This window comes from the organism of the source record quoted next, unplaced genomic scaffold (assembly GCF_019419815.1).
Source record: "Pyrus x bretschneideri cultivar Hongxiangsu unplaced genomic scaffold, Pyrus_bretschneideri_v1 Contig44, whole genome shotgun sequence".
NCBI lineage: Eukaryota > Viridiplantae > Streptophyta > Magnoliopsida > Rosales > Rosaceae > Pyrus > Pyrus x bretschneideri.
In genome coordinates this window covers 2,313,222-2,339,464 of record NW_025999768.1, presented here as the reverse complement: position 1 = coordinate 2,339,464, position 26,243 = coordinate 2,313,222, and the positions used below count along the sequence as shown (strand labels likewise).

Genomic DNA, 26,243 nt, shown 5'->3' with positions numbered 1-26,243 from the left:
ACGTGCGGTCAATTTTTATTATGTACTATTTGTGTTTACTTTTAAATAAAAATATTTAAAATAATTTATAACTGTACGATATAAGATAAATAGACACGATTAACTGATTTCTGAAATCCTTATAAAGAGAATCCGAATTCCTCATTTTAGAGGAAAAACAATTTAATAGACAGAAGAAATTCAATTCTGGCACCAATAATGTAGTCTCTGAAGTCTGAACAGTGTCACAGTAAAACCAGTATTTTATTATTTAAGAAAAAAATTATTATATTTTAAAATAACAATTGGATGTGACTGTGACTGTGACTGTTAGAGAGATTCACTCTTTCTTCTTCATACGGACTTCCGAAATATCAATTATCAAAAACCCAAATTGGAAAATCCGTGTTCTTCTCCTTCCTTCCTTCCAAAAAAGGGAAGAATCCGTGTTCTTTGCAAAGCTTTCACTGTTGAGCCCTTGCGTTCTTTGCAAAAAGCTTCAACTTCTCAGTTTTTGGGGTTTTTCTGTTTGGCTTCCGAGAAAATCCAGCCTCAAGTTTTGTGCTTTACTGTTCTCAGGCTAGTCAAATTCTTCCATTTTCACAGCAACCAAACAGGAAAACTTTCGGCTCTCTAGTCCTATGGCCGAATCAGTTGGAGATGGTTTAAGATCTAGAAAATTTAAACCTTTTAATAAAGATCGGACCGCTTATGTGAAGTGGGCTAATAAAATGATTTACTAAAGACCGTCTTATTTAATTTTTGTGATTAGAATTTCTTAATTTTTAGGTTCCGAACAATGAGACGTGGAAATGATCTCAGTGTGTCAATAATTTTTTATCCTAAAATACTGACAGACTGCAATCCCTATCAGATTTGTCACAGCAGGATAAAGGCAATTAAAGTCGCAGATATTCGCAGATATTTTAGCAATAAAAGTCATTTATTTTGTTTTTAATTACATTTATTAATTTTATATTTCAACGGCTGACAACGCTGCCATGGCAAAACCTGATAGGACAGGAATTGTGTAGATTCCATATTGAATGTGTTTTCTTTGTTTGCTTATATAAAACCCTGCAAAATGTTCCGGGATCGTGTCTTTTTCTGCTTTCTACTTGCATCACCAAACTTCTGAGCCAAAGACTGGTTTGGAGTAGCTTTTGCGATCTGGGGTCTGGATTCCAAGAGGGATTCATCTTTAACACGGAGACTTCAGACGGTCATCCATCCTTTGATGCTAGTATTGCTCTCCCCTAAACCCGCTTAACTTCGCGGTTTTGATGGAATCATGTGTGCGTAAGTTGGTATGATCACAACCTCATACTGAAAGTTTGAACTTTGAGGGGTGAAGTAGAGAGAGTAATGAGATTTTCTAGTTTTCAAAGGCTGATTCGATACAAGAAACCGGTATCTGGTGGTCAAATAGGGTTCTAAGTAGCCAAAATATTAGGGTTCTAAGTAGTTGATCACATAGCAACGGGGATGGTTGATGCAGGCATGACAATATCCTTCCACACACAAAACCGTCCACCTCTTCTTTTCGGACTTTTGACCAAAACTAGGACACAATACAGAACCAAATCAAGCTCTTTTGTAGCTGCAGTGCAAGTATCTTCAGTCCTGCAAACCAATGAGAGCGGAAATCTACCTCAATCGAAGAAAGTTCGGAATTCGGGCTTACCTCTAACAAGATGCCACGTACTGAGCCAACCAAACACTATCGGCATCATTGGAGGGGTGTCTGTTTATTCAAGCCTCCTTTTCTTGGAGAAGCTTGTGTGGTGGAGTCTAAAAGATGGAGGAGAATGCCCGCCCTTCATCGTGTGCAGCGATCCAACGTTGTATAAGGAGCTTCCGATTCGCAGTTTGTTGCATTCACTCACAAGAAGAAGTACTAGTAGTGCTCAAATCCTATCAAATAACAGGCCGGTCATCGAGAGCTTGTGTCTCAAGAGAGCATTCCTCGAGCACTCTGGCGCTCAATGCATAGTCATGCCGTGTCATCTGTCTCATGCGTGGCACGACCAGATATCTGAGGACTGTTCTCTTTGCTTCCTTCATATCGGTGAGTGTGTTGCCCGGGAGCTCAGGGAAGCAAATTTGAAGCCACTGGAAAAAGGAAGTAATGTAAGGATTGGAGTGCTTGCTGCGGATGCAACTTTAATGGCTGGTTTTTACCAAGAAAAGCTACAAAGTCAGGTACACATTCAACCTAATTTTGTTTTTCTTGCTTATTTATCAAACTATGTGAACCATGAAGATACCAATTCCGATTTTCTTCGAAAACTCTACTTACATTTTAAGTCGCCGCGGAAAACATATTTCGGTGCAATGGCAATGGACAGGGGTTTGATGTTGTGGTACCTGACAAGCAAACCATGGAGCATGTGGTGATTCCCACAATTGAAGCGATAAAAAGACGGGACATGGAGGGGGCACGAAACCTGTTAAGCATTGCAATCCAGGTCCTGCTGGTGAGGGCGGTGAACACCGTGATCATTGCTTCGGACGAGTTGCAGGGCGTTCTGCCTCCGGACGACCCTCTTCTTAAGAAATGTATCGACCCCATGGACGCTTTGGCTAGGTCGACAATAAAATGGGCAAAGGCTACGGGCAAAAGTGGATAAGAGATCGTAGCAACATGGCTAAATAAAATGTACAAAATCTTCGTGTCATTGCCATATTTCTCTTCGTTTCTGAAGATATTAGCAAATCTTTAAATCAACTCAATTGAAACTTCTTGTAAAATCAACTTCTGGTTTGAAATATATACACAGATTTATGAGTTACAAGTAGACAACCAAAATGTCATCAGGCAGAAGTTAAACAATACACTTTAACAACGATTGAATTATGTGAATCTCGAAGAAGAAAAAACATTTAAACATCCATAACCATATGACATCCAAATCAACATATATCCAAGCTTATTTTATTATCCAAAGGTAAGTAGTCCAGTAATTTGGATTACGGATGAAATGAATTGAACCGAGCTACAAATTCGAAGTGGAACCGCTAGTTTGTTTTAGACGTGCTGTGACACCATCTGTTGCATCCTGATAAACCCAAGAAGAGATGAGGTGATGGGCGATTGCGAATGGCCCGGGTATAAACATGGGTGCGAGTTCACCACTTTCAACATTGAAGTCGGCAGAGAAGTTCTGCCCTTTCTCAACTCCTTTGCACATCTGTTCCACCTTTGACGCCGCTGTTGTCTGCGCCTTCTTGTATTCAGCAAATGCCAAAGCTCTCTTTACATCTTCTCTACTGTGCCACTGAGCATCTGGTTGGACAAAATTTCAAAGAAGAAAATCAGCAGTCCATTTCATCGGATGAGTACAATGCAGCTTGTATTCAGAAAATATAATATTTGTACCGAGTTCTATTACTTTTCATACAAAAAATAAATTCCAAAACAGAGCACAAAGCTGCCTGAGGAAGTCAAATTCATTATGAAGAAACGGCAAACGCAGTTTAGTTAAAACTGCAACGACAAGCTAATTTCCTGTGTACCTTCCAACTCTTCCTTGTCCACATTTATTTCCAGTGATTTTGCGTATGCAAAGAACCCGACCATCAACTGACATGGCATGCTATTTGGTCCAACTGGAAACAAATCAAAATTGGAACTCAATCAATCTATTGGAAACAAAGAAAGAAACCCATATAGTGTGTGCAATTATCTGTAGTGAAACAGAACACAAACTTCGCAACATTCATACCAGGCCATGGCTGAGAGCTATGATAGACAACTTCTCCTACTTCAATACCAGTCTCTTCCCATGTTTCTCTCCTCACTGCTTCTTCTAAGCTTTCCCCTGGCTAAGGACGAGAAAAGGATCAAACTAATGAAACTGTTACACAACCCCCCGAAAAGGAGTATAAATACTAATACCGACTACTATACACAGTTAGCAGTGTCTGACATATTCCATAGAGTTACCTCTATAAAACCAGCTAAGCAACTCCACATTCGAGGTACAAATCGAGATTGTCTACTTAATAGAGCACGGTCGTTCTCTCTATCAATGACTAACATTATGACAACCTGTTGAAATGACACAATATGAGCTATACAAGAGAAAAGCACCAACTTGAAATGCAAACTGATAAAGCATAATCATACCGGATCAACACGAGGGTAGACCCGCTTTCTGCACAGCTCACTTGAACATTGCTTCCGCCTCCCAGCTTCCTTGGGAACTGTTTTTTCTCCACAATGTCCACAAAATTGTGATATACTATGCCATTCTAGCAAAGCCCTGGCCTGATCACACACCAAAAGCATACAACAATTCGTAACTATTTAGGAAAACGACTGAGATCATCACACAACTATTGCGCGCCAATACGAAAAAAGTTCAAAAACTCAATTGCTTCATTCATTAAACACACCAAAGGCATTCGCATTGCAATTCAAGGAACTTGATCTCACTAACATGTCAATTTTAGAATATTACACATAGCAAAGCAGTAAGTGCTTTGGGCAGAAGCACTTACATGTCCAGCAATAGCCAACTCCCTCATAGCCCTGGCATCAGCCCAATCAGTAGCCACCATAAGCGTCCTCAGCTCAACAAAACACAATTGCTTGCTACCCAATTCAGCAACCAGGCTACTCTGACTATCAGCGGAAACATCAATTGCCCAATAAACGAGGTCGTCTTCGGGCCGGGAACCCAGATACACCAGCGATTCTCCACTCAGCTGGACCCCACAATTGGCCAGGAAACCTTTACACTCAGACAAACTGATCCAACCCAGATGCCAATTTGGCGCCGAATCGCCGGCCCCACAGCCGGAGGAGGCTAAAGGCCTGCCCTTTCTGAAAGGCAGAACCTTGAAGCTGAGGGAAGAGGGCAATTGGGCACTTTCCAAAAGTTGGGTCTTGAGGGTCTCGAGCGCTTGGGATGGTGAAAAAGGGTCGCTGGGACTTGGGGTCTTGGATAGCAGGGGATTGCCGGCGAAGGCGTGGGACTGGAGGTTTATGGACATCGTGTCGGCGGCGGCGGTGGAGGCGGAACAAAGAGCTCTTCTGTACAGGGTGCGGAGAGTGGATTTTCTACAGAAAGAAAGGAGGTGAGTGGAAGAAGAGAGGAGAGAGAACTTGACCATGCTTCCATTGGGTGGTGGCGGTTTTTGAGGAGAGAGAGGGAAAGCGAACGGAGGTAGGTGGTGACTAGGAGGCTGGAGTGACGACAACTGTCACTGATTGAGACGCACAGCTGCCGAGCTGCCGGTGCCCCGTGCCGTCAGATAAGGCCACACACAATGAGAAGTTACAGAAAGCCCAAGTGGTTAACGGGAGCCTTCAATATTTGGACTGGACTCTGCTTCGGGCCTTCTCAGAAATAGAGTTCTTTTTTATATTTCATGACCGATTTACAGAATTTTGAGACTATGACCGAAAACGTTCATACTATAAATCATTATAAGATCATTTTTACAAAAAATTAATAAAATATGAGATCGTTTAGTCATTCAACTTTATAAAAATAGATGCACGAATTCGATAAAAGAATTACGAACTGTCTATCTATTTGCTACAATTGATTGGCTTAATTGTCTTATTTTTAATTGATTTTTTTTTTTTTTTTGCAAAGATCATTTTTTTTCTTTATAGAGTAATTTAAAATATCAATGATTTTAATCATAAGCGCAAAGTTCCGTGAATTAGTCACAAGATATCTTGAGAAGAAACTCCTCCACAATCTTAAGGAGCCAAGTTAATTCTTTTGTAGATACGAGTTAAGTAAGCGCGAGAGGTAGTCGAGTTTGAGTCGCCTTTATATTTTTTTGATACAAAGTGGGGGAGTTAAGTAGCAATCACATCTACAATCAAGCGCTCTTATTTGATCTTTTAAAAAATTAACAGCAAGTTTTGCGACATTATTACAACAATCTCTACTGAGGATAGAGGAACCAATACTATAAATAACAAGAACAGAACCCATAGACCTGACAAACAAACAATGATCAAACTCTGTAAACCAAATCATCCTCAAGAGCAAAACTTTTGAAACTCGACAGCACTCTGGATTTTTTGAACCAACTCAAAAATGGCGCCGAGATAAGAGCTTGAACTCAAATTTAGCTCTCCACTAAGTTGTGCTGGTGCACCAGCGGGACATCATCAAGCCAGTCAGCGTATATGCGATTGATCTTCTTGGACCCTTTCCATTTTAGCATGCCCTTCTTCTTCTGCCCCCCTTCTTCATTTAAAGCAGGCAGTGCGGCTATTGCAGTTGCAGATGAGTTAACAGCGGAAACAACTTGGGGTGTTGGAAAGGGAAGGGGACTTAGAAATTCTGCCTCAATGGTGCGTCCACCGGGAGCTTGCAACTCTGAAATTAAAACTTCAATATTAGAAAACCAATATTACCAACAAAAGGGCAGTTCCCACATTTTCTTAACCTTCTCTTTATTCACGTTCTTTAACATTTACAAACTCGATACACAAGTATTCTTAAAAAAAATCCCTAATCATCTAATGACATGCCAATCGCATAAAACAAATAAACGCTACACATCCATAGAAACATCTAATTACAAAGTACCTTTGTTACACGAAACATCTGTTACCCTGCATCCAAAATAATCTCAATCTATATATTACAACATTGCCAGTCGGCTTATGTGTCGTTCAACAAACATACGTACTTTAAGTAATAGCAACATTGGTCCACTAATCAAATCCACAAACTAAAACAAAATGCCAGTACTCCTATTGCACAAGCTCACACTGATTCAGTTCTAAATACGGTTGTTAGCCTAACATTTAAAATTGACCATACTAAGCAGAGCAGCAAGCATAGTGATAATGTAAACTTAACATGCTTAGCACGAGGACTGAGAATTACCTGTTAGCCCGTGAGCAAAGTGACACTTCTCGCCGAAGGGGCATTTACCCGTTGTCTCCCATTTATTACATAACTTTGTCTTCCAATACACTGGCTTCACATTTCCCCGCAAAGCATCCATACCCGCGTTTACAAGCCTATTTTCCTCAGGCTGATTGGAGCCACTCCCATGAGGCACTGGTGGCCCTGTAGTTCCAATGCTTATTGCTGTGTTCTCCCTAAACCTACCCGAATCGTCCCTAAACTTTGCCGGATCTTCATGAAGAAAGTTACATCTATCTCCATAAGGACACTCCTCCCCGTTATAAAACTTTTTGCACAGCTTCATCCTGTGGATTATTTTCTGATCATCATCCCAATTACCAGGCAATGGTCGATCTTCTTCACGCACAGAAACAAGTTCTTGCCAATTGGGCGGGGGATGGCGGATATCTTCAATGCCATGTGCATAGTTACAATTCTCACCATTCCTACACATACCGGATTTAAAATTTACACACAAACGGGTCTTATAGAAAATGTTGCTCGCACCCTTGTTAACCGGCGCATTAGGCTGCTGCACCCTGATATTCATGGGAGGGTATGGCATCGGATTTGATTGGCTTTCTTCAGAATTCCTAGCCCGTTTAAAAGGTTGCTGCTCAAACTGAGAATGCTGGTCATCATTGTTCTCAGAAAATGCAGGCGGCCAGCAATTAACCGCGTCACTGCCACCGCCATTGTAAGGCGTTTGCGGCGGCATAAATTGTGAGTGATCAAAAAAATCCATACCTCAGAAAACTACTCTATAACCTAAACTTTCCTCTGTAAATCAGTCAAATAAAGATCAAAACTTTCAAATCCCCCAACAAATCTTAAACAAATTCAATGTATGGTAGCAAGCAAGAATCAAAGAACTGTAACAGATAACAATCAATCAACGAGCAGAGTCTAATTCAAGAAAACCCAAATAACAAAACCTGTGCAGAATCCAAAATTTCTTCACAAACCCACCAATCTTTGACTGATTCTGATGAGAGGGATGATCAAAGTTCACAGCTTGGAGTACCAAATTTGATCAAGACACCCAGATGAGAATTGGGGCTAAAACACCAACTTGGGGTTGGAAATTTGGAGGGAAGTGACGGAGTTCAAGAACTCTTGAGATATTTGTATCAAGGGACAGGGAAAGAAGAAAACCTGGAAGCAATATGATTTGCAGAGAAGATCAAACCCTAGCCGCCAAAGAAACCCTAATTTGAAAACGAAAATCGATGCCACTACCGACTCTCTGAGTCCCACCCACGACTTCTGAGTGGGCGAGGAGTCGTGTGAGAGAAGCCCTTAAAGCTTAAACCCCTAAACGCGTCCCAAAACCCTGCGATCTTGGGGTAAAAAACTGAGGGGTAATTACGTCGCAGTAAAGTTTCGTTTAACCTTTGGTAAATGCACGTCACTGAGGAGAGGTGGTTACGTCAGCGGGGACTAGTTTTGTGGGCCATCCATCTTTGGCTTTCCACGTGTGTCTTCCTATGTTTCCACTTTCTCTTTCTTTTTCCTTTTATTTTTCTTGAAAATTACTATTCTTTACGCTATGGACCCGAAATCGGTGGATAAAATGGTTTACGTCAAATACGCGAATAAAAGTAGAAAATGATAAGAAAAAAAATTAAAATTAAAAAACTTAAAAAATCACTTAATTTATATTAGAACGTTTCACAATAATACAGTCACACCCTAACATACATTCCAAAATCCTTCTATACTTTCTATGAAAGTCGACTAATTTTTCAGATCTCTAATTCAACACCTGTCAAATAATCCATAAGGGGTGAGCTACTAACTTAGTAGGGCAATAACCACAATGCATTTAGCACAACGAATGCATGAATGTAGTGTTTCCTCTTCATCTATTATGTTCTTTTTAGTAAAGGGAAATTAGCTAAAATAGAGTTTAACCGCTATATCGTCAATATTTGATCAGTATGTTATCAATTTTAAATCATGATGTGGTTAATATTTATTTGGATGAACTTAGCAATTAAAATTTGAAGTTTGATCATTTTAACAAATTTTCAAGAATGTTTGGGAAGTGCTTTTGAAAGCGCTTTTAGAGAATATTTTTTAGTTTCAAAAACACTTTATGTAAGAAACATCAATTATGTGTTTTTACATGATTAATTTACATTTTTATTGAGAATTGATTTCAAAATTATTTTCTCTATAAGTACTTTAAAAAACAATAAAAATAAAAATCGTTGTTGGCTTTTATATGCTCTGTACTTTTTTTTTAGTATTCTAATATTATAAAACTGCACCCTACGAAAATGGGGTTTTGGATTCAGGTGTTAGAGACAGACAATCTATCATGATTGACTGACTTATAATCCCACATTTACAATTTTATGCACTTTTTTTGAGAAATTTTCATTACCTTGGACCAAAATAATATGTACTACGTACATACGTTGCATATTTTAGTTGCATTTTATACGTAGTAGTCATTCCTTTTATATTTTAGGTATTTTAAATTAAGGTCTAATTTGAGTTGTAATGAGGCTTTAAACTAGAGAAAAAATAATTCAAGAAAATAGCATGGAGTTTCAGCCCACTCGACTCACTACGAGTCAAAACCTCATATGAAATTACAAGCTTGGATTTGCAGCAAAAGCCTGAAGGTTAATGCAACATTTCTTTGGCTATCACATCACGGTTGATCAATAATTGTAACAATGTGGTGGCGAAAGGTGACTCATAAAATAAGGGGTAGGAATTCTCTCCTTCCATTTTCCTCTCCCTCTTCTCTTATTTGAACACTCAAGAATAAGCCACATCATTATCTTTTTTATCTTCTTTGTAAAGAGAGAAAGAAGAAGAGGAAATTAAGAGAGGAGGGGAAGGAAAAAAGGAGATGAGGGAATCCAACTCCTAAAATAAGATGTCAACTACGTGTAGTTTATTTGCCCATGCAACTCTAATATGGCTCTAATATTATTTTTTGGTGAAACATGGCTGAAATCTTCGAACATGTATGAATCGGCTATATCATCTTTGTTTGTTGTCGTGTTTGTTTTGATCAGGATACAACAAGAAAAACTTTCATGCACTTGTTTCATGAAACATACGTCTTACATTTACTAATTACTACATCAAGTGAGCAGCTAGCACATGGCTCATGGGAGACACCCGTTCCATGCAACTTTGTGAAAAGGTTCTCTAAGTTGTTCTCATCGATCCCTGATTGGATGACGAGACACATGATAGCGATGAATTTCAATATTACGCAAAGATGGATTTCAGTAATCCTTCTTGAATGCATGTATTGTTTGGGGTCATATTTTATGTGTGGACAGTGGCGGATCCAGGTTGCACGTGCAAATTTTTTTTTATCAGAAATAACATGCATATCGTCATTTTATCGAGTCTTAGTAGGCTTGAAGTTATTTGAAAAGGCACTGCACATCTGTTAATGCTTCATTTGCGAGGGTAACTAACATGTTCCAAGGTTGCTCTCATATGAATGCTTAACAAAGAAACAAACTTATCTTGAACATACTAATAATGTTTGATATCATTGCATACCATTAATATGTTTGTCCAAAAATGATGATGTTGGAGGGCATGTATGAAGCCAACTCTTATCTTTAAAAGGGCAGCATCCAAGGTATCCATGAACATTCACCGAAGTTCGGAGGGTTAGCACCCAAGGTATCCATGAACGTTTACCAAAATTCAAGGGGTCAGCCGACCACCCCCCCCCTGCGGGGCCCCCACAATGCATCCGCCAGTGTGTGTGGACTTGTATATATGGATAGGAGAAGACGGAGGAAGCCAAACATAATGAGTTCAGAATCTTGGATTCTAACTTTGATGATATATATGATATTCAGCTTGGAACCCTTTTCCTGGAATAAAATACCAAAACAGTAAGGGAAAAAACCTAAAAGTAATTTGAAGTCTGCGTTATGTGCTGGGGGAACTAATTCACCAAACTGGACCCTTTTGCTTTAAGAGTAATATGCCAAGCATAAGAACATAAAGGCGTCGAGTTAGATAGAGTAAACCCAGAATATTTTATAAAAGCCAAACAATGGAGCATGTAGAGCAAACCATAAAGCTGCATTGTATAGAGATGTCATATATTGCAGTATATCAAGACAATCATGCACTTTCATACATGTGAAAAAGATAAAACACGTGACAATGCCAAGGAAGCCCCCAAACCTGAGCACTAATTTAAAGTCAATAAAAGGGAACCTATGCATGCTCATGAAGTTTTTGAGGGCCAATTGGAAGTTGAAAACTTTTATCCAATTTAGCAATAGGGAGGGGCAAGCATGCATAAGATGGAATCAAATGTCTTTCTAGCTATTGCGCATGATGGTGAGGCCTTGAGAGATTATAAATTTGTGTGCTTTGCTTTGCTATCAAATGAAATGCAAAAGTTTTTTGTCCAAGGAAAAGTTGAATTTGACTAACTTTGAACTTCCATATTGCATTGCATCTATGCTTTATGAATCAGAGCATCTGGTTCTTATCTGCATAATTATTGGTTTCGCTGGATATTTGATGCTTAAAGGGTTCATAAATTATTGCAGTGAGAGAAGGCCTTGTTATATAAAGTGATCAACTCAAAGAAATTCGTTGAATCTAAACGGGTGTATTCAATTGGAATTTTGAGAGATTTTAATTCTTTTAATGAATCTAAGGTATTCAATTAGGATTTTAAGTGATTGTTTAAAATTCAATGTGTATTCAATCAGGATTTTAAGATAGTTTATTAAAATCCTTAGAAATTTGAGTGTATTCAATTAGGATTTTAAAAAAGTTTATAACATTTCAGGTGTATTTAATTAAAATTTGATTTTAAAGAATTTCAAAAAGTTAAGGAATTAGAGGGAATTTGATGGGATTTTGTAGTGTATTTAAGCATTCACAAATCTTACCTATCCAAAAGAGATTTCGAGAGAATTGAATTAAAATTTTATATGAAATCTCTACAAATCAATTAAACTCCATAAAAATCCATCGATTTATAAATCCATTAAAATCTCTCTACAAACCAAGTTTTCTGTATCAACTCCATAAATATTTGTTAACTTTCTTTGTTTCTCCTCTATTTTCTTTTCTGTTGAAACCCTAATTAAGACTTCCATTTTTCTGTTGATCTTTGCAGCCACTGGCCCACTGTCAATGTTGGACCATCTTACAAAAAGTAGTATTGTGTTCTCAATTCTATATGTTCCCCACACACACACACACACAATATGTGAGAGAGAGAGAGAGAGAGAGAGAGAGAGAGAGTTGATACAGAAAACTTGGTAGTTCCATTAAAAGAAGGGATTTTCTGGGCTTCATAGAATAGCAACTTTGCGACAGAAAACTAGAAAACCCTTCCTCTAATACAGTTGTCAGTTGAAGGCTATCCCTGTGAAAATGTGCCTTCAACCAGGATCACCTAACTTTATTTATCTCTAGAAAGGAAAATTTGGGGAAAAAAATACAAGACTTGAGATGGGATCAGATGCGCGCAAATGCGAAAAGGGACGGTGCATAAAACTACATGCTCCATTTCCTTAAACAGCACCACCTGATCAAGTACATCATGTGTTACAGACCTGCAACCAAGTAATAAACATTTGCAAATTAGATGCTGAGCCCCTTTTAGTTGTGCACATAAATTAACATATAAAAGGTAATTTTGAAGTTTAATTCAAACTTATTACCATAATCCTTAGGTGTTTTGCATTTGAAGCATTCCATTCGGCTGGCGTAATTGTGCACTCCACATCCAACTCTGATCCAATTCAAAAATACACTCAAATTAGCAAACTAATTAAAGAAAATGACATTACTAAAGAAGTTGAGATTTCACCGTAAATTTGCTATACGTTAGGGGACATGTGAGGATATGAACAAATGTTCCACATCTTCACAAGTACTAGCTAGTAGCACACATTTCTTAGTTAAATGTGATGTTTCTATAAACAATGCTGGCAATTTAGGGTTTTAGAGAGTGTCTGTGGGCTAATTAATTGTTGAATTTTTCGATCAATCGTCAGGGCCGTCTCACTCTAATAATACCGTTACTGTCCCCAACTTTATTACATGCCCAATCCATTAGGTATGGGGTTTTACCACAAAAAACCCAATCTGTCAGAGGTCGACTCACATTGGGCCCACTTGTTTTTAATGGAAAAAAGTTGTTGTCTCTCTAACAAGAGTTCAGACTTGTTTCCTTCTGGGTTAGAAGCTCATTGGCTTGCACGGGCCCGAATCGTGGCCCCTAATACCATGTTGAATTTTTAGATCACCGGGTTTGCCTCACTCTAACAACACTATCCCCAACTTTACCACCTACCCAATCCATCAAATGTGGGGTTTTACCACAAAAAATCTCGGTATTAGTTAGAGTAAGGTAATCATATTTAAACCCATTGGGTTTCTATGAACCCACCGATGTGGGACATTTAACATTAATTACCTATTGCACATCCAGTCGCCGGATTTCCATCCAGGTGGGGCGCTGGCATCGGAACCATAGCCTTCTGCAGAAGGCATCATGCTGTAGGCAGCACCACCATAGTCATTTTTCATTGAGCTGCACCTATAGCAATTGGGTCTGCTGGCATAGTTATGAGCTCCACAGTTGCAATACCAGTCTCCAGCCAAGACCTCTGTCCGGTTGCATCCATATGTTGATGGATCAGGTCCGCCATACTTGGGGTACCCGCAACGTTGGCAAGCGTCGCGCTTTTTAAAGTTCGCATGCTGGCATGCTCCGCACATCCAGTCTCCTCCTGTCCAGCTCATTCTTAATTCCCTCCTGCATATTTAACAATTAGCATACATATAATATTAGCTACAAACCAACACTTTAGCTAGATTTTTCATTTTGTTCTTCTAGAAATCTCATAGAGGCAGGCTTCCTTCCATGTAAATCTAGTAGAGAAACTACATTGTACATTTGAGAAAGAATTTAATAGTCTATTTGATCCTTTCCCTTGTATCAATGTTCTATAACAGATAAGAGCTTGAGGTTTCCTCAACGAGTCCTATCTTTCTTAAAGACAAGATATCTTGCCCAAAGGCGGATATATCTTTTTCAGAGACAGTGTGTCTTGCACAGAGGCAAACTCTATATATACACGAGTTTGAAACAAAAGGAATGATGTGAGTTACAGAACCCAAAGCAGGAGGAAGCGCTATCTTAGCTCACCTGAAGGTAAGTAGAAGCTCAGAAGAAATGAACTGTAAACTGTACTAGCTGTGCTTGGCTTGTGCTAGCTTGTTGTGGAACACCAGAAGAAGAGAAGATTTGTCAAATGAGTTGGTGATCTTATTTGAATGGGCAGGGAGATTTATATAGTAGTTGGTGAAGTTAGGCTTCCTGCGTGGACTGTAAGACTCTGGATTGGGGGCCATTGATGTTCCTATTTTATTCTCTCCCAGCTTTCTTTAGATGGGTTTGTTTTTCCCTTAATAATATGCATGTGATTGGGATTCCTTAAGATTGCTTTTTTTTTCATATAAGTATTGGATAGTTACTTCTGCTGTTGGGATTTAGAATTAAGGGAAGGGTGGCAAGTGGGTTTCCAAAGGTCGAGAAAAACTAGCTACTGGGTGAGTGCAGGCACATATCACTTTCCCAGTCAAATTCTACTGGGGGTGACCCCCTTCCCCTGCCCCATCTTTACATTATTCTCGATGCATTATTGGAAACTTAGTACTGGTTTGGTATTGATGTGTTTTTATAAAAAGTAGGTATAAAAAAAAGGGAGTTTTAACGAAAAGTCCGCGGTACTGTTGACTTTAACGAAAAACCATATTTTTACATGAAAAAGTCAATCCTGGTTTTATTCACTTTACCCTTTATTTTATCCTTATCATTAAAACTCAAAGTTTTCAAGCCCTTTTCATTAGTTTTCCTAAAAAAAAAACTGAGCTCAAAAAGATGTTTGGTAACCACTTAAAAACAGCTTATTTTCACAGTTTTGGGTGAAAAAAAACTGAAAACATGAAACAGCAAAAATGAGCTTATTCTCATAGTACAACAGAAGTAATTTTTTTTTCAAAGCACAGTAATATCAAACCAGCCCTTACACACTTGGAAGTTGGAACTTTTATTCTCCATGTCCCGAGTATATCCACAACTTCTAGATACGAAGGTGGTATGAGGGGAAGCTCCTATTTGAAATTGAAAGTTAGAAAGAGGCCCCAGGAATATATTTTACTTTTAATGTTAAATCGGACGTTGATTACTCATTAATATGTATTAAATAAATGGACAACAATAGAATTCTGAATTTGTGCCTAAAACATCTCTAATTATATTAATTTTTTACAAATAATCTTCAACTAGGACATTTTGGATAAACACCAACTTGGCCAAACTAGTTGTCACCGTATCGGTGGATTTGAGAGCGAGACATGCCCGAGAATAAGCAAAAAAAATCATCCAAGTCTTGAAATCATCCACACCTAAACTTAGATTGAGATGACACTTCAAAGCCAAATGAACTCCACAAACACTTGACGTTTTGGAACTTGAGAAATTTAGCGAACAAAAACTACAATATAATGAATATGAGGACACTCTTTGACAACGAGTAACGCCAACTCCGAAGAGAAATTGACAAGGAATCAACTAGTGGATAGGTTGTTGGGTTTTCACCCATTTGTTAGGATCCGAAAACCCCTTCCCTAATTTATTATAATAGTTTCAAATCATCCTCCTCCCTATAATAATAATAAATTAAAAAAAGTTTACATTCACATATACGTCACACGCCAAGAGGTCTAATTCTCATTCAATCTACCAAATACACCTTCCCTAGATGGAAGTTTGCATGCAGGATGTGGGTCAGTTTAAAAAAGGGCCAAATACCAGACAACTTTTTCCATGCTGCTAAATATGTTTTTCACTTGGAATCAATACCTCCAAAGTAATGTGCACATCCATTGCAAAATTCGTCTTACCTTCTCTCTCGATTCCTTTTTGCCCTTTGGCAATAATTGAATTTGAAATGCCATTCGAAGATTCATGTCCAAATTGCTTAATTAACTCTAACTATATTTGTCAAAGTTAATCTCTATGGTGAATATTAATATTATATTTCCTTTTCAGATTTGCAAAAAGGAATATTGAATTAAATATCAAGTCAAATTTAGAAACTCATAAAATAAATTTTATATTTTGGTTTTCTGTTTCAAAAAATATAAAAACTAAAAACGGGAGTGATTATCAAACGAGTTTTAATAAAATATTGTAATATTTGTGTAGTGAAACTCATAGGATAGATGAATTAGGAAATAATTAATTAAGAAGTAATTAAGTTAAAATATTTGTTTGATTAAGAATATGTAAACTCAATAGTGAGGTGACCTTTGATCCTCTACAGTTGGATGTCGGCCACGTGTTTGGAAATCAATCTCAAACAAAGCGAAGGAGGTGAGGCTCCCAAATCTTATAGCTAGCCTACCAACAAGTTCCACCATTCTTTTTGTTAAAAAAATTGAAAGCTTTATTTCAGCAAATCAAATTGGAATAAGCATCGCGGCGGACAGACGCTGGTTATGCAGAATGAGCTGGAGAACCATAACCTGGTATTCCACAAAAATGGTTTCAACCTAAGGCTTTCTTGTCTAGGGAGACTGTTGCTTAACTGCCCCATGTTAGCATTCTAGGGTTCATATATGGCATGCATGCATGTTTGCTGTAAATCGAATTAAGGGGTTTTTCTTTTAATGCACCAACAATCTTTTTCCGGGAATTGGTGTATGTCACAAAATATTTAGGAAAATTTGAGAATTCAACTATCCATTTTTTCCATTTTTTTTTAAATCTAATCACGTTTTGTGGTATATTAGTTTAATGTTATAAGTCAATCAGCTTAGCATTTCATGAATTGTATGGCAGAGACAAACGTAAATGACTAATCATTTTTCAGTAAAAGCGATATTTTATACTAATCTACACTAAAGAGGAGAGAAGAAAAACCCAAAATGCAGCGAGTTAAAAAGGGATATCTTATATAACCACCACAACAATTCACAACATTAATCATTATTACATTATTTTTGCTTCAAGTTCATGCATGGGAAAATGCATGAATGGGATCAAACTAATTTCTCAAGGCATGCACCTTAATTCCACTTTTATACACCTTAATAGTCGAGTTTGGATCAAATTCTCAAGCAGCCCATGTTTAATTAGACTTTTTGATCAACCAAAGCATTTTTCCAAGGTCAACCTGGGTGACGTTTTATGGTATATTAGTTTAATGTTATAAGTCAATCAGCTTAGCATTTCATGAATTGTATAGCAGAGACAAACGTAAATGACTAATCATTTTTGAGTAAAAACGATATTTTATACTAATCTACATTAAAGAGAAGAGAAGAAAAACCTAAAATGCAGTGAGTTAAAAAGGGATATCTTATATAACCACAACAATTCACAACATTAATCATTATTATATTATTTTTGTTTCAAGTTCATGCATGGGAGAATGCCTGAATGGGATCAAACTAATTTCTCAACGCATGCACTTTAACTCCACTTTTATACACCTTAATAGTCGAGTTTGGATCAAATTCTCAAGCAGCCCATGTTTAATTAGACTCTTTGATCAACCAAAGCATTTTTTCAAGGTCAACCTGTGTCAGCGACTCAGCTACCGACCTCCCACTTTGTGTTCAGCATAATCAAAAACGAAGAAACAAGCATATCTAGGGTTTTAGCAACCCAATCATAAACCTCATCCAGAACAATAATATTTCTCAAGTAAATGATTCATGCAAATGAAAATTACACATCAGATAATTTGCATTCCCTTTCTGACCAATGCTGATTATAGATACCAATATATTGATATACTCAAAATATGGCTATGTAGTCTAATTATTTCATTCAAATGATAATACTTAAATTTATCTTTTTATAATATATATTAAAATAAGACACATCAACAATGTCGATCACTCTTATTGATCGAGTACCGTAAAAATTTCTTGTAGCAGCATAACTAGGGTGTCCTCATATGCAGACATGCGAACGAATTACAAGTCCCATGCAATCCGAGGTGGCAAAAAATGCTTGCGTGTTGACCTATGATTGGATATTGGAGAACCTAATCACCACATTTTGATCACCAGACATGATGAATATTCCCCGTGAATTAAAAAAAAAAAACCTTGGACAGTGCCCCTTCAATCTTTATTCCCTCAAATACGAGTGACTATTTTCAAAAGGAAGGGAAAAGAAGGATGAGGCAATCTCAAGGATGAGGAGAATCTACAACTCCATATCCCCAATTTCCCATCGACAGGCATAACCAGCAAAAAATAGCCGTGGCTTTAGAATTTTGAATATCTTCACCTGTATGGGTTGATATTTTTCAGATAGAAAGCACTCAAAAACCTTAATCACCACGATCAATCTCGTAAAAACGCCTTAATTGAAAAGTTTGAACACTACTAATCACTAATGAGTAATGACTGTGTGAATTAATTAGAGGACACGTCAATTCTTAAAAGCGAGCGATCTATCTTTGCTATCCTATCCTTTGGTCTTTGGTGGATTTTATTCAGATTTTAGAAACCTGAATTAAATTGCTCGTGATTCATATGAATCCTATCTTTTGCAAGGTCAATTATGGAATCAAAATGTATGGGTAACGAAGGGTGTTACCTAATGATTGGATTGGGTTATTTGATAACTTTTTTCGTAAACTTCTAGGTTAAGATTATGAATTGCAACCTTCTAGACGCTAACTAAGAATAAAAACGATGCACTAATCCCATATTTGAGAATGTGAGTATACTAAACTAGGTCTCCATATTCCTGGTTATATTTTGAGGATGCTTGAAGATAATATACTGCATGAATTGGACTTCCCATGGCCATGCCTACCAAGTTGGATGTGACCCTAGGGGTGGCACACTAACTCGAAGATAATTACTTTCTGCCTTTGTCATAAGAATCACGTATTGTTCCACATTTCAACTTTCTTACATGACAATGTACGATTGATTTGAGATACCGTTGCATTTTAACATTTCTTTTTTGCAGTCCACTCTCAGAATCTCAAGTGTTTTAGAAAAACGACTCCATGCTATCGCACTCGTGTGAAAACTTTTTCTTATTATATATTGACAAATGAAATCGATGTTGAGCTCAACATGCGTCAACAATCAAGAATATATAAGTGACGTGCCCAAACACAACTTACCTTCCATATTATTTTATGGAAATAGCTCGAATTTTAACCTAAATCAAAACCAAAAAAAAGTTGACAAAAAATTTACTGATTTATTCTTCTTTTGTTCGGTTACAAAATGAGCAAGTGTGGGAGGCACCTTAGAGCAAATGTAAAACAACAAATTTGAATTTGACGACTTACGTAGAAATTTGACATTATGAAGAACTTCCTACTTCACATGATATGTTAAATATTTTTTTTTTTGAACAAACGATATAATCTACACTAAAGAGAAAGGGGATGAGCTTACCCTCACAATGAGCTAGAATTAATGTGGTTCAAATTCGCATTTGGCGAGAATCAAACCTAAAACATCTAACTTATAAGTGAAAATGAATACTACTAGACCGTATTACAAATGACTTTTATTTGTAATATTTATAACTTGTTTATTGAAAAGCGTAAGCTCATGGTTATATAAACACAAAAGAAGCCATATTTATGGTGGATCCCACCATTAGTCAATTTGTAGAAGGAATTGGCATCATACTTGGTGGCCGCCAATGTTTGACGCTAAACTCTCCTCCTTTAATCTATGGTATCATTTGGTTTGTCCTTTTGTTGTAAAAAAAAAAAAAAAAAAAAAAAAGTTGTTTTTTATCCATCGTGGTATTTTGGCATCTCGGTTGGAGATTTTCTTACATGCCTACAAAAAAAAGGGGCTCATACTTAACATATAATGAACTATTTTCTTATGTTGAACTCACCAATGACGTTATTAACTTAACGGGAAAGCAACTACTCTTTGTAACTGTGAAATAGTCCTTAAGTTTACCACCACTAAACATCTTAAATAGAATAATCCAATATGACCGAAATGATTAAAAAAAAACAACAAGATTAGTCAATATTATTAAGAAGACTAATGTAGTAAATTTTGGCGGGTAACCTAACCAACCAACTGCATATCAAATTGTACCGGCCACACTACCCTTATCCCCCTGTTTTCCACAGTGTACGCAAATTCAAGTTATTCAATCATGGAGTTTTCCTCTTCATCGTTGCCCATTCTACCCTGCAATTTCCATTTCCTCTCCGCCGCTGATCTGCTGTACAAACTCCGCCAAACCCATCCATCTCTCACCCTTCTCTCCAAATGCAAAAGCATCCAAAGCCTCAAACAAGTCCACACACACACCACCAAAACCGGCCTCCACATCACACACTTTGCCCTGAGCAAGATCATCGAGTTTAGCACCGTTTTGCTCTTTGGTGACCTCTCTTATGCCCTCTCAGTCTTCGAATCCATCGAGAACCCCAGTCATGTTATTTGGAACACGATTATTCGGGGTCATTCTTGAGCTCCAAGCCGATAGAGGCCATGGAATTCTATCTGCGGATGATCCTTTCGGGAGCGGAGCTGAATTCTTATGCGTTCCCTTTTCCTTTCAAGTCTTGAGCAAAATATGTGGCGAGCCAATCCATGAAGGGAAACAGATCCATGGACATTTTTTGAAGGTTGGACTTGGCTCCGATGCCTCTGGACTTGAAATGGATAATGCACGTTTATAAAAGTCTTCTGAGAGATGCTGTTTCATTTACGGCACTAATCAGCGGCTATGTATCAAGGGGTTCTATGGATGATGCTCGTTTTCCGTTTGATTACCTGTGAGAGACGTGGTGCTTGGAACGCCATGATTTCGGGCTACGCTCAAAGTGGCCGGTTTGAAGAGGCATTGGCTTTGTTTGTGGAGATGCTGAAAGCAAATACCTCGCACAATGAGAGTATTATGGTTACGGTGCTTTCTGCTTGCGCTCAATCGGAATCTCTCGAATAGGGCAAATGAGCTGCGTCTTTGATTGAGGATTATGGACTTGGTTCAAATCTTCACCTCGTCAGTGCACTTATTAATATGTACTCAAAGTGTGGGGCATTCGACATAGCTCGGGGTTTATTTGATGGTTTGCTGCAAAGGGATGTAATTTCAAGTAATGTAATGATCTGTGGTTATACACATAAGAGCCACTACAAAAGAGGCCTTGATGCTCTTTCGGTTGATGCTACAATCAAGTACAGAGCCTAATGATGTCACATTCTTAGTCATTCTTCCAACTTGTGATCATTTAGGAGCTCTTGATCTTGACAAGTGGATTCATGCTTACATAGATAAGAACTTCCAGAGTTTTACCAATACCTCCCTCTGGACGAGCCTTATCGGCATGTATGCAAAATGCAGAAACATCGAAGCAGCAAAGCAAGTCTTCAATGGTATGGAAGCCAAAGCTTGGCTTCTTAAAATGGGATGCGCATGCAACCCTTGATATTTTCTCGAAAATGGAGGATGAAGGATTTAAACCAAATGCTACCACATTTGTGGGAGTTTTATCTGCTTGTAACCATGGTGGTCTTGTAAACCTTGGACGCCAATACTTCAGCTCCATGACCACGGATTATCATATTTCACCAGAACTGCATAACTATGGATGCATGAAAGATCTTCTAGGGCTAGCCGGGTTATTTGATGAAGGTCTTCATGAAGAGCATGGAAATGAAGCCAGATAGTGCTGTGTGGGGTTCTCTGCTTCGAGCTTGTAGACTCTACAGGGGGGTGGAGCTGCGTGAATATGTTGCCAAACATCTGTTCGAATTGGAGCCTGAAAATGCCAGGTCTTATGTTCTGCTATCAAATACCTATGCAGGAGCTGGCAGGTGGGATGATATGGAAAGAATAAGAACGTCCAGGCTGAATGACTTGGGAATCAAGAAAGTTCCTGGCTCTACCTCTATTAAGGTCGATAATGTTGTTCATGAGTTTCTCGTAAGTGACAAATCGCACCCCTTAAGCAAACAAATCTACGAGATGCTGGAAGAAATCGACAGGCGTTTGTATACGGCTGGATTTGTGCCAGATACATCGGAGGTGCTCTGCGACATAGATTAGGAGTGGAAGGAAGTGGCTTTTAGTCATCACAGTGAGAAGTTGGCCATCGCTTTCGGTTTGATCAGCACGAAGGCAGGCACAACGATTCGAATCGTAAAGAATCTTCGTGTTTCTCGAAATTGCCATTCAGCTACAAAGCTGACATCCAAGATTTTTAATAGGGAGATTATTGCAAGAGATGGCAACCGTTTCCACCATTTTAGAGATGCTTCTTGTCCATGTAATGTCAATTGTTGAAAACCACTTGTACATTTTATAAGGGGAGAATTTGGATGCGATCCTTAGTTATGAATATTCTTTGATTAAAACCTTGTTGGTTTTTAATTTTTGATTGAGGTCCCTGAAATCAATGTGATAATTTATTTCTATGTACGTTACTATATTTTTTTAATTAAAAATTAGAAATTTTAGTTGTTTATATAAATGAGATTTTAAATATAAAAACCCATAATTTGTGGGATTAAAAACATTAAAATATAAATATATTATTGTGTGTGTGTGTGTAAACATGGGTACATTTTTCAAAATCACAAAAAAAAAAAAAAAAAAAAAAGGGATATTAGGCTTAATAACATTAGTAAATTTCTTCGATTAAACTTGATATGGATACATTTTAAAATCAAAGAAAAAAGAATGTACCCATATAAGTTTAAAAATGGATTAAAAAAATTGAATATATTTTTTATATAAAAAAAGGGTACATTTTACATATAACAAATTGATATATTTAAGAATGAGTAGATTTTAAGATTAAAAAGTTTTACATGAATGGATACATATAATTAGCATGGGTACATTTAGCAAAAAAAAAAAAATATATATATATATATATATATGTGTGTGTGTGTGTGTGTGTACAAATACAAATAAACTTTCAAAAATATGGGCACAAAAAAAAATTAATATATGAGTACAAATTAAAACTGAAAAGTAAATTAGTACAAATTAAAAAAGAATTATAAATTAAAAATGGGTACAAACTAAAACTAAAAATATATGATAAAAAATTTAGTCATAAATATAAATATACTAATTGTAACATGTTTAACATTAAATGAATATATTTAGAAATAAAAAATATTTTATTATTGAAATAATTAATGATGTTATTAATACCCAAGGACCTTGATAAAAAATTGAAAATGAATAGGATTTTAATCAATGGAATATCAAAAGGAAAGATGAGAACCTAATTTCTCCTTTTAAAAATATGCTTAGGCCATTAATTTGGAAAACCAAGGGCCATTTTAAATAGGGAAGTTTAACAAAACACGGTACTGTTCACTTTTAAAGAAAAACCACATTTATACATTTTCCTGGTACTATTTACTATACATTTAAAAATGATTTTTTTATTAAAAAGAAAGTTTTTTTTTTTACTTTCCGTTAATTTTTCTTTTCAAATAAGGGTCTTAATTATTACAGCAAGATAAATTTTTTCGGGTACCGGGTAACCCAGTTGAGCTGGTTTCCTAACGAATAGAAGCTTGACAAGTAATTATCAAGGTTTTGAATTAAGAAAATGTCAAACTAGCATTTATTTTTTGGTTAATCAAAATTCTAATTTACCCCAAACCCTAACAGAAATTGAGAATAATCACCCTCAGCACCAGCCACCCAGCGCCGCCAAGAACTTAGCCAAGACAATCACCCACCTCAATCGAAGCTGATATTTTTCACTGGAGAATGTCAAAGCTGATATTTTTTTATTGGAGACTGATCGACGACACTCCGACCTTCAAATTAGATGTCGCTGACCTCTGATGGAAACGTGAGGGTGGTCGCGGGCAATTTCTAGGATCTTTCTCCGGCGTAAGGGAGGAGTACAATGAAAAATTGGAAGACGAGGAGATAGAAGGAGAGAGAGAGAGAGAGAGAGAGAGATAGTGACGGCGAGGGGAAGCGGAGATGGGTGGGGGTGGGGTGAAGGTCGGAGACTCGGGACGACAATCTGGGTTCAACGGTTTTGTTTAACTTTTTATGTTTTTTTTTTATATAATTATTTTCTGAAAAAAAATTGTTAGGGACTAACTAGGAAGATAATAATTCAAGTGCCAACATGGGCAATACAAAAAGAAGATAGCCAGGTGTCGGGTGTCCATTGGTGGGGAACACCAGTTGTCTTGAGCCAGATCCACTGTATAAATTTTAGAATGTTATTACACTTGGTTTGGAACAAACGAAGTATAATTTTTTTCTTTAGCTTATGTTCATTTACCACCCTGACAAATAAAGTTACAATTAACCACCAAAACTTCAAACATTTTAATAAAAGTAATGCTAGGGAGACTAAATTTAAAGACTAAAATTGCAAACTAAATAATGTGTCACCCATAGAAGCGAGGACGTTCATCAACGCTTAACTAATAAACCAATTATCAACTTCCATATCCTTTAGTTTCCAAAATTTAGTTTTCTTAGCATTACTCTTTTAACAATATACCATCTAAATTCAGTTTCTATCCACAATTTCATTAAGATTGAAAACCCGAAATTTAGTACATAAATAAAATGCTACAAGATTGAAAACCCATCTCTATTTATTATTTATATTCAAGATGATGGGTTCATCTAGCAAACCATATGACAACAGGAACTTAAACCCTAGTTAGTGATGGACTCATGCTTCATGGTGAGCCACTTGATTGAATGAGTTCCTTCTTGCCGTTGCCAAAACAGTCTTGTCAGCCACGATGAAGTATGCCATTCCAGCCACTGCCATCAAGTTAACAATATTTGAATTTAATATATAAACTAATTATGATTACATTTAGGAAGAAATTAATAGCTTTTAAAGAAGATTATGATGTTGAGAATTAGGGCAAGGATTAAAGAAAACCTGTGGAGATTATGAGGGCCTGAGCAGTGGGGTTGAGATTGGCTCTTGCCCAAGGCAGCATCCTCACACTAGCCAGCTGCATATAAAGTATAGAAATTAGATGTAAACCCCAAAAAAGTAGTTTCTGCGAGCCCTTGTAATATAGGGAGAGGCTACAATATTCCGGAATATTGTGTACTCCGGCACTTGGTGCCCACAGATTCAATTGAATGGTTGTTTAATCTTTTGGATAATTGTTAGACTAGATCTAAACACTTTAAATGACGGAATATTCAATATTTCTGAAGTATTGTAAATTTTTCGTATATACAATGAGGTTGAAAACTTACTGTTGGAATGGCTGTGGCAATGGTAGCAACAACAGCTGCCTTAGCTCCTGCTTTTACACCCTCTATTTATCAATTAAGACAAGAAAAAAGGATTACACTTTCAGAAGAAATTCTAAAGATGAATTACTAAAAAATAAATGAAAATTAATATTATAAATAAATAAAAATCTTGGGATACAAGACTATGAGTGTGGTCCCCAGTTGAAAAAAGTCCTTCGTGTGCAATTTAGTATTTAGCAGCAACAGCAAGATGACAATAAAAAACAATCTTAATCACATAATTAGCATATATTGCAGATTCAGTCACCAACGAATGGTAAGAGTTAATACTATCAATGCATATATATCAAGTTGGTCAAAAAGAAAAGTATCTTAGCTATTTAGAGTCGTATTAATTTGTGTCTATACCTCATCACTTAAACTAATCACGTTATAAGAAAGATGAATAAAATAAGATATACAACTAGTTACAAAACAGACTTATTACTGAAATAGGAGACAAAAAAGAAGAAACATCAGCATACCGCGAGAGCAGTGCTTAGCCAAGGCCAACTGGTCAATTGAGGTCTTCTCATAGGGAGACTGAGGCAGATTTCTTGCCATTGTTAGAGAGACTAGCTGGTGGTAAATTGGTAACTGAATAAATGGTAACTTTAAGAAGTCAGAAGTGAATGAGAAGGTTTTTCTGAATCTTATGGATGAATTAGAGTGTTGGATATTGGGTAGATATTTATAAGGATTTTGGTGCATTAGCTGGTTGGGACTGGGCGGGTACAGGTGTCGTGAGAGTGTTAGATGGTTTCACTGAATTCCGGGGTCTGAGTCACTTGTCATTAGTTTCATCATTGGTTCTCATTTTTTTTTTCTAGGAACTTTAATGAAAACCAGTATTGTTTATTTTAACAAAAAATTATATTTTTATATTAAAAAGTTAATTCTGGTGCTATTCATTTTATCTTTTATTTTATCCTTATCGTTAAAACTTAAGGTTTTCAAACATTTTTCATTAGTTTTTTTTTTTTTTTTTTTTGGGGCTATGGTTGGTTTGTTTCTTTTTCTCTTACTCCCCCAAATACCCTTGGTTTGTCAGGGATACTTAGATGATCCAA

General features: G+C 37.0%; 5 protein-coding genes and 1 pseudogene across 5 annotated transcripts; 2 read left to right on the top strand and 4 right to left on the bottom strand.

Moving 5' to 3' along the window:
* Window positions 1–1,424: 1,424 nt before the first annotated feature.
* Window positions 1,425–2,777, top strand: LOC125469612. Its single transcript, XM_048567187.1, has 2 exons — window positions 1,425–2,181; window positions 2,328–2,777. The coding sequence occupies exons 1-2, from the start codon at window positions 1,465–1,467 to the stop codon at window positions 2,607–2,609; spliced, it is 999 nt and encodes a 332-aa protein (XP_048423144.1). The 5' UTR covers window positions 1,425–1,464; the 3' UTR covers window positions 2,610–2,777.
* A 27-nt stretch (window positions 2,778–2,804) lies between these two features.
* LOC125469610 (nudix hydrolase 19, chloroplastic-like) lies at window positions 2,805–5,204 on the bottom strand. Its single transcript, XM_048567185.1, has 6 exons — window positions 4,483–5,204; window positions 4,109–4,249; window positions 3,926–4,030; window positions 3,705–3,804; window positions 3,496–3,588; window positions 2,805–3,265 (listed from the first exon to the last, which is right to left on the bottom strand). The coding sequence occupies exons 1-6, from the start codon at window positions 5,095–5,097 to the stop codon at window positions 2,976–2,978; spliced, it is 1,344 nt and encodes a 447-aa protein (XP_048423142.1). The 5' UTR covers window positions 5,098–5,204; the 3' UTR covers window positions 2,805–2,975.
* Window positions 5,205–5,815: 611 nt separating this feature from the next.
* LOC125469611 (zinc finger CCCH domain-containing protein 39-like) lies at window positions 5,816–8,161 on the bottom strand. The gene is made up of 2 exons (XM_048567186.1): window positions 6,843–8,161; window positions 5,816–6,326 (listed from the first exon to the last, which is right to left on the bottom strand). The coding sequence occupies exons 1-2, from the start codon at window positions 7,609–7,611 to the stop codon at window positions 6,073–6,075; spliced, it is 1,023 nt and encodes a 340-aa protein (XP_048423143.1). The 5' UTR covers window positions 7,612–8,161; the 3' UTR covers window positions 5,816–6,072.
* A 3,968-nt stretch (window positions 8,162–12,129) lies between these two features.
* On the bottom strand, window positions 12,130–14,196 carry LOC125469702 (RNA-binding protein involved in heterochromatin assembly dri1-like). The gene is made up of 4 exons (XM_048567408.1): window positions 14,041–14,196; window positions 13,306–13,647; window positions 12,548–12,618; window positions 12,130–12,439 (listed from the first exon to the last, which is right to left on the bottom strand). Exons 2-4 carry the CDS (start codon window positions 13,632–13,634, stop codon window positions 12,432–12,434), a joined length of 408 nt encoding a protein of 135 aa, XP_048423365.1. The 5' UTR covers window positions 13,635–13,647; window positions 14,041–14,196; the 3' UTR covers window positions 12,130–12,431.
* Window positions 14,197–20,002: 5,806 nt separating this feature from the next.
* Window positions 20,003–22,203, top strand: LOC125469560 (annotated as a pseudogene).
* Window positions 22,204–24,417: 2,214 nt separating this feature from the next.
* LOC125469604 (early nodulin-93-like) lies at window positions 24,418–25,816 on the bottom strand. The gene is made up of 4 exons (XM_048567153.1): window positions 25,659–25,816; window positions 25,135–25,196; window positions 24,806–24,881; window positions 24,418–24,681 (listed from the first exon to the last, which is right to left on the bottom strand). Exons 1-4 carry the CDS (start codon window positions 25,735–25,737, stop codon window positions 24,587–24,589), a joined length of 312 nt encoding a protein of 103 aa, XP_048423110.1. The 5' UTR covers window positions 25,738–25,816; the 3' UTR covers window positions 24,418–24,586.
* Window positions 25,817–26,243: the final 427 nt, after the last annotated feature.

Coding starts and splice junctions, on each gene's coding strand:
- LOC125469612 (XM_048567187.1), top strand. CDS start 1,465: ATGGTTGATGCAGGCATGACAATATCCTTCCACACACAAAACCGTCCA. Junction 2,182..2,327: donor AAGAAAAGCTACAAAGTCAG/GTACACATTCAA, acceptor GGCAATGGACAG/GGGTTTGATGTTGTGGTACC.
- LOC125469611 (XM_048567186.1), bottom strand. CDS start 7,611: ATGGATTTTTTTGATCACTCACAATTTATGCCGCCGCAAACGCCTTAC. Junction 6,327..6,842: donor CTTTGCTCACGGGCTAACAG/GTAATTCTCAGT, acceptor TTTTAATTTCAG/AGTTGCAAGCTCCCGGTGGA.
- LOC125469702 (XM_048567408.1), bottom strand. CDS start 13,634: ATGAGCTGGACAGGAGGAGACTGGATGTGCGGAGCATGCCAGCATGCG. Junction 12,619..13,305: donor GGCGACTGGATGTGCAATAG/GTAATTAATGTT, acceptor GAATTGGATCAG/AGTTGGATGTGGAGTGCACA.
- LOC125469604 (XM_048567153.1), bottom strand. CDS start 25,737: ATGGCAAGAAATCTGCCTCAGTCTCCCTATGAGAAGACCTCAATTGAC. Junction 25,197..25,658: donor GGCTAAGCACTGCTCTCGCG/GTATGCTGATGT, acceptor ATTGATAAATAG/AGGGTGTAAAAGCAGGAGCT. Junction 24,882..25,134: donor TTGCCACAGCCATTCCAACA/GTAAGTTTTCAA, acceptor CTTTATATGCAG/CTGGCTAGTGTGAGGATGCT.
- LOC125469610 (XM_048567185.1), bottom strand. CDS start 5,097: ATGGTCAAGTTCTCTCTCCTCTCTTCTTCCACTCACCTCCTTTCTTTC. Junction 4,031..4,108: donor TCTACCCTCGTGTTGATCCG/GTATGATTATGC, acceptor TCATTTCAACAG/GTTGTCATAATGTTAGTCAT. Junction 3,589..3,704: donor TAGCTCTCAGCCATGGCCTG/GTATGAATGTTG, acceptor ATTTGTTTCCAG/TTGGACCAAATAGCATGCCA.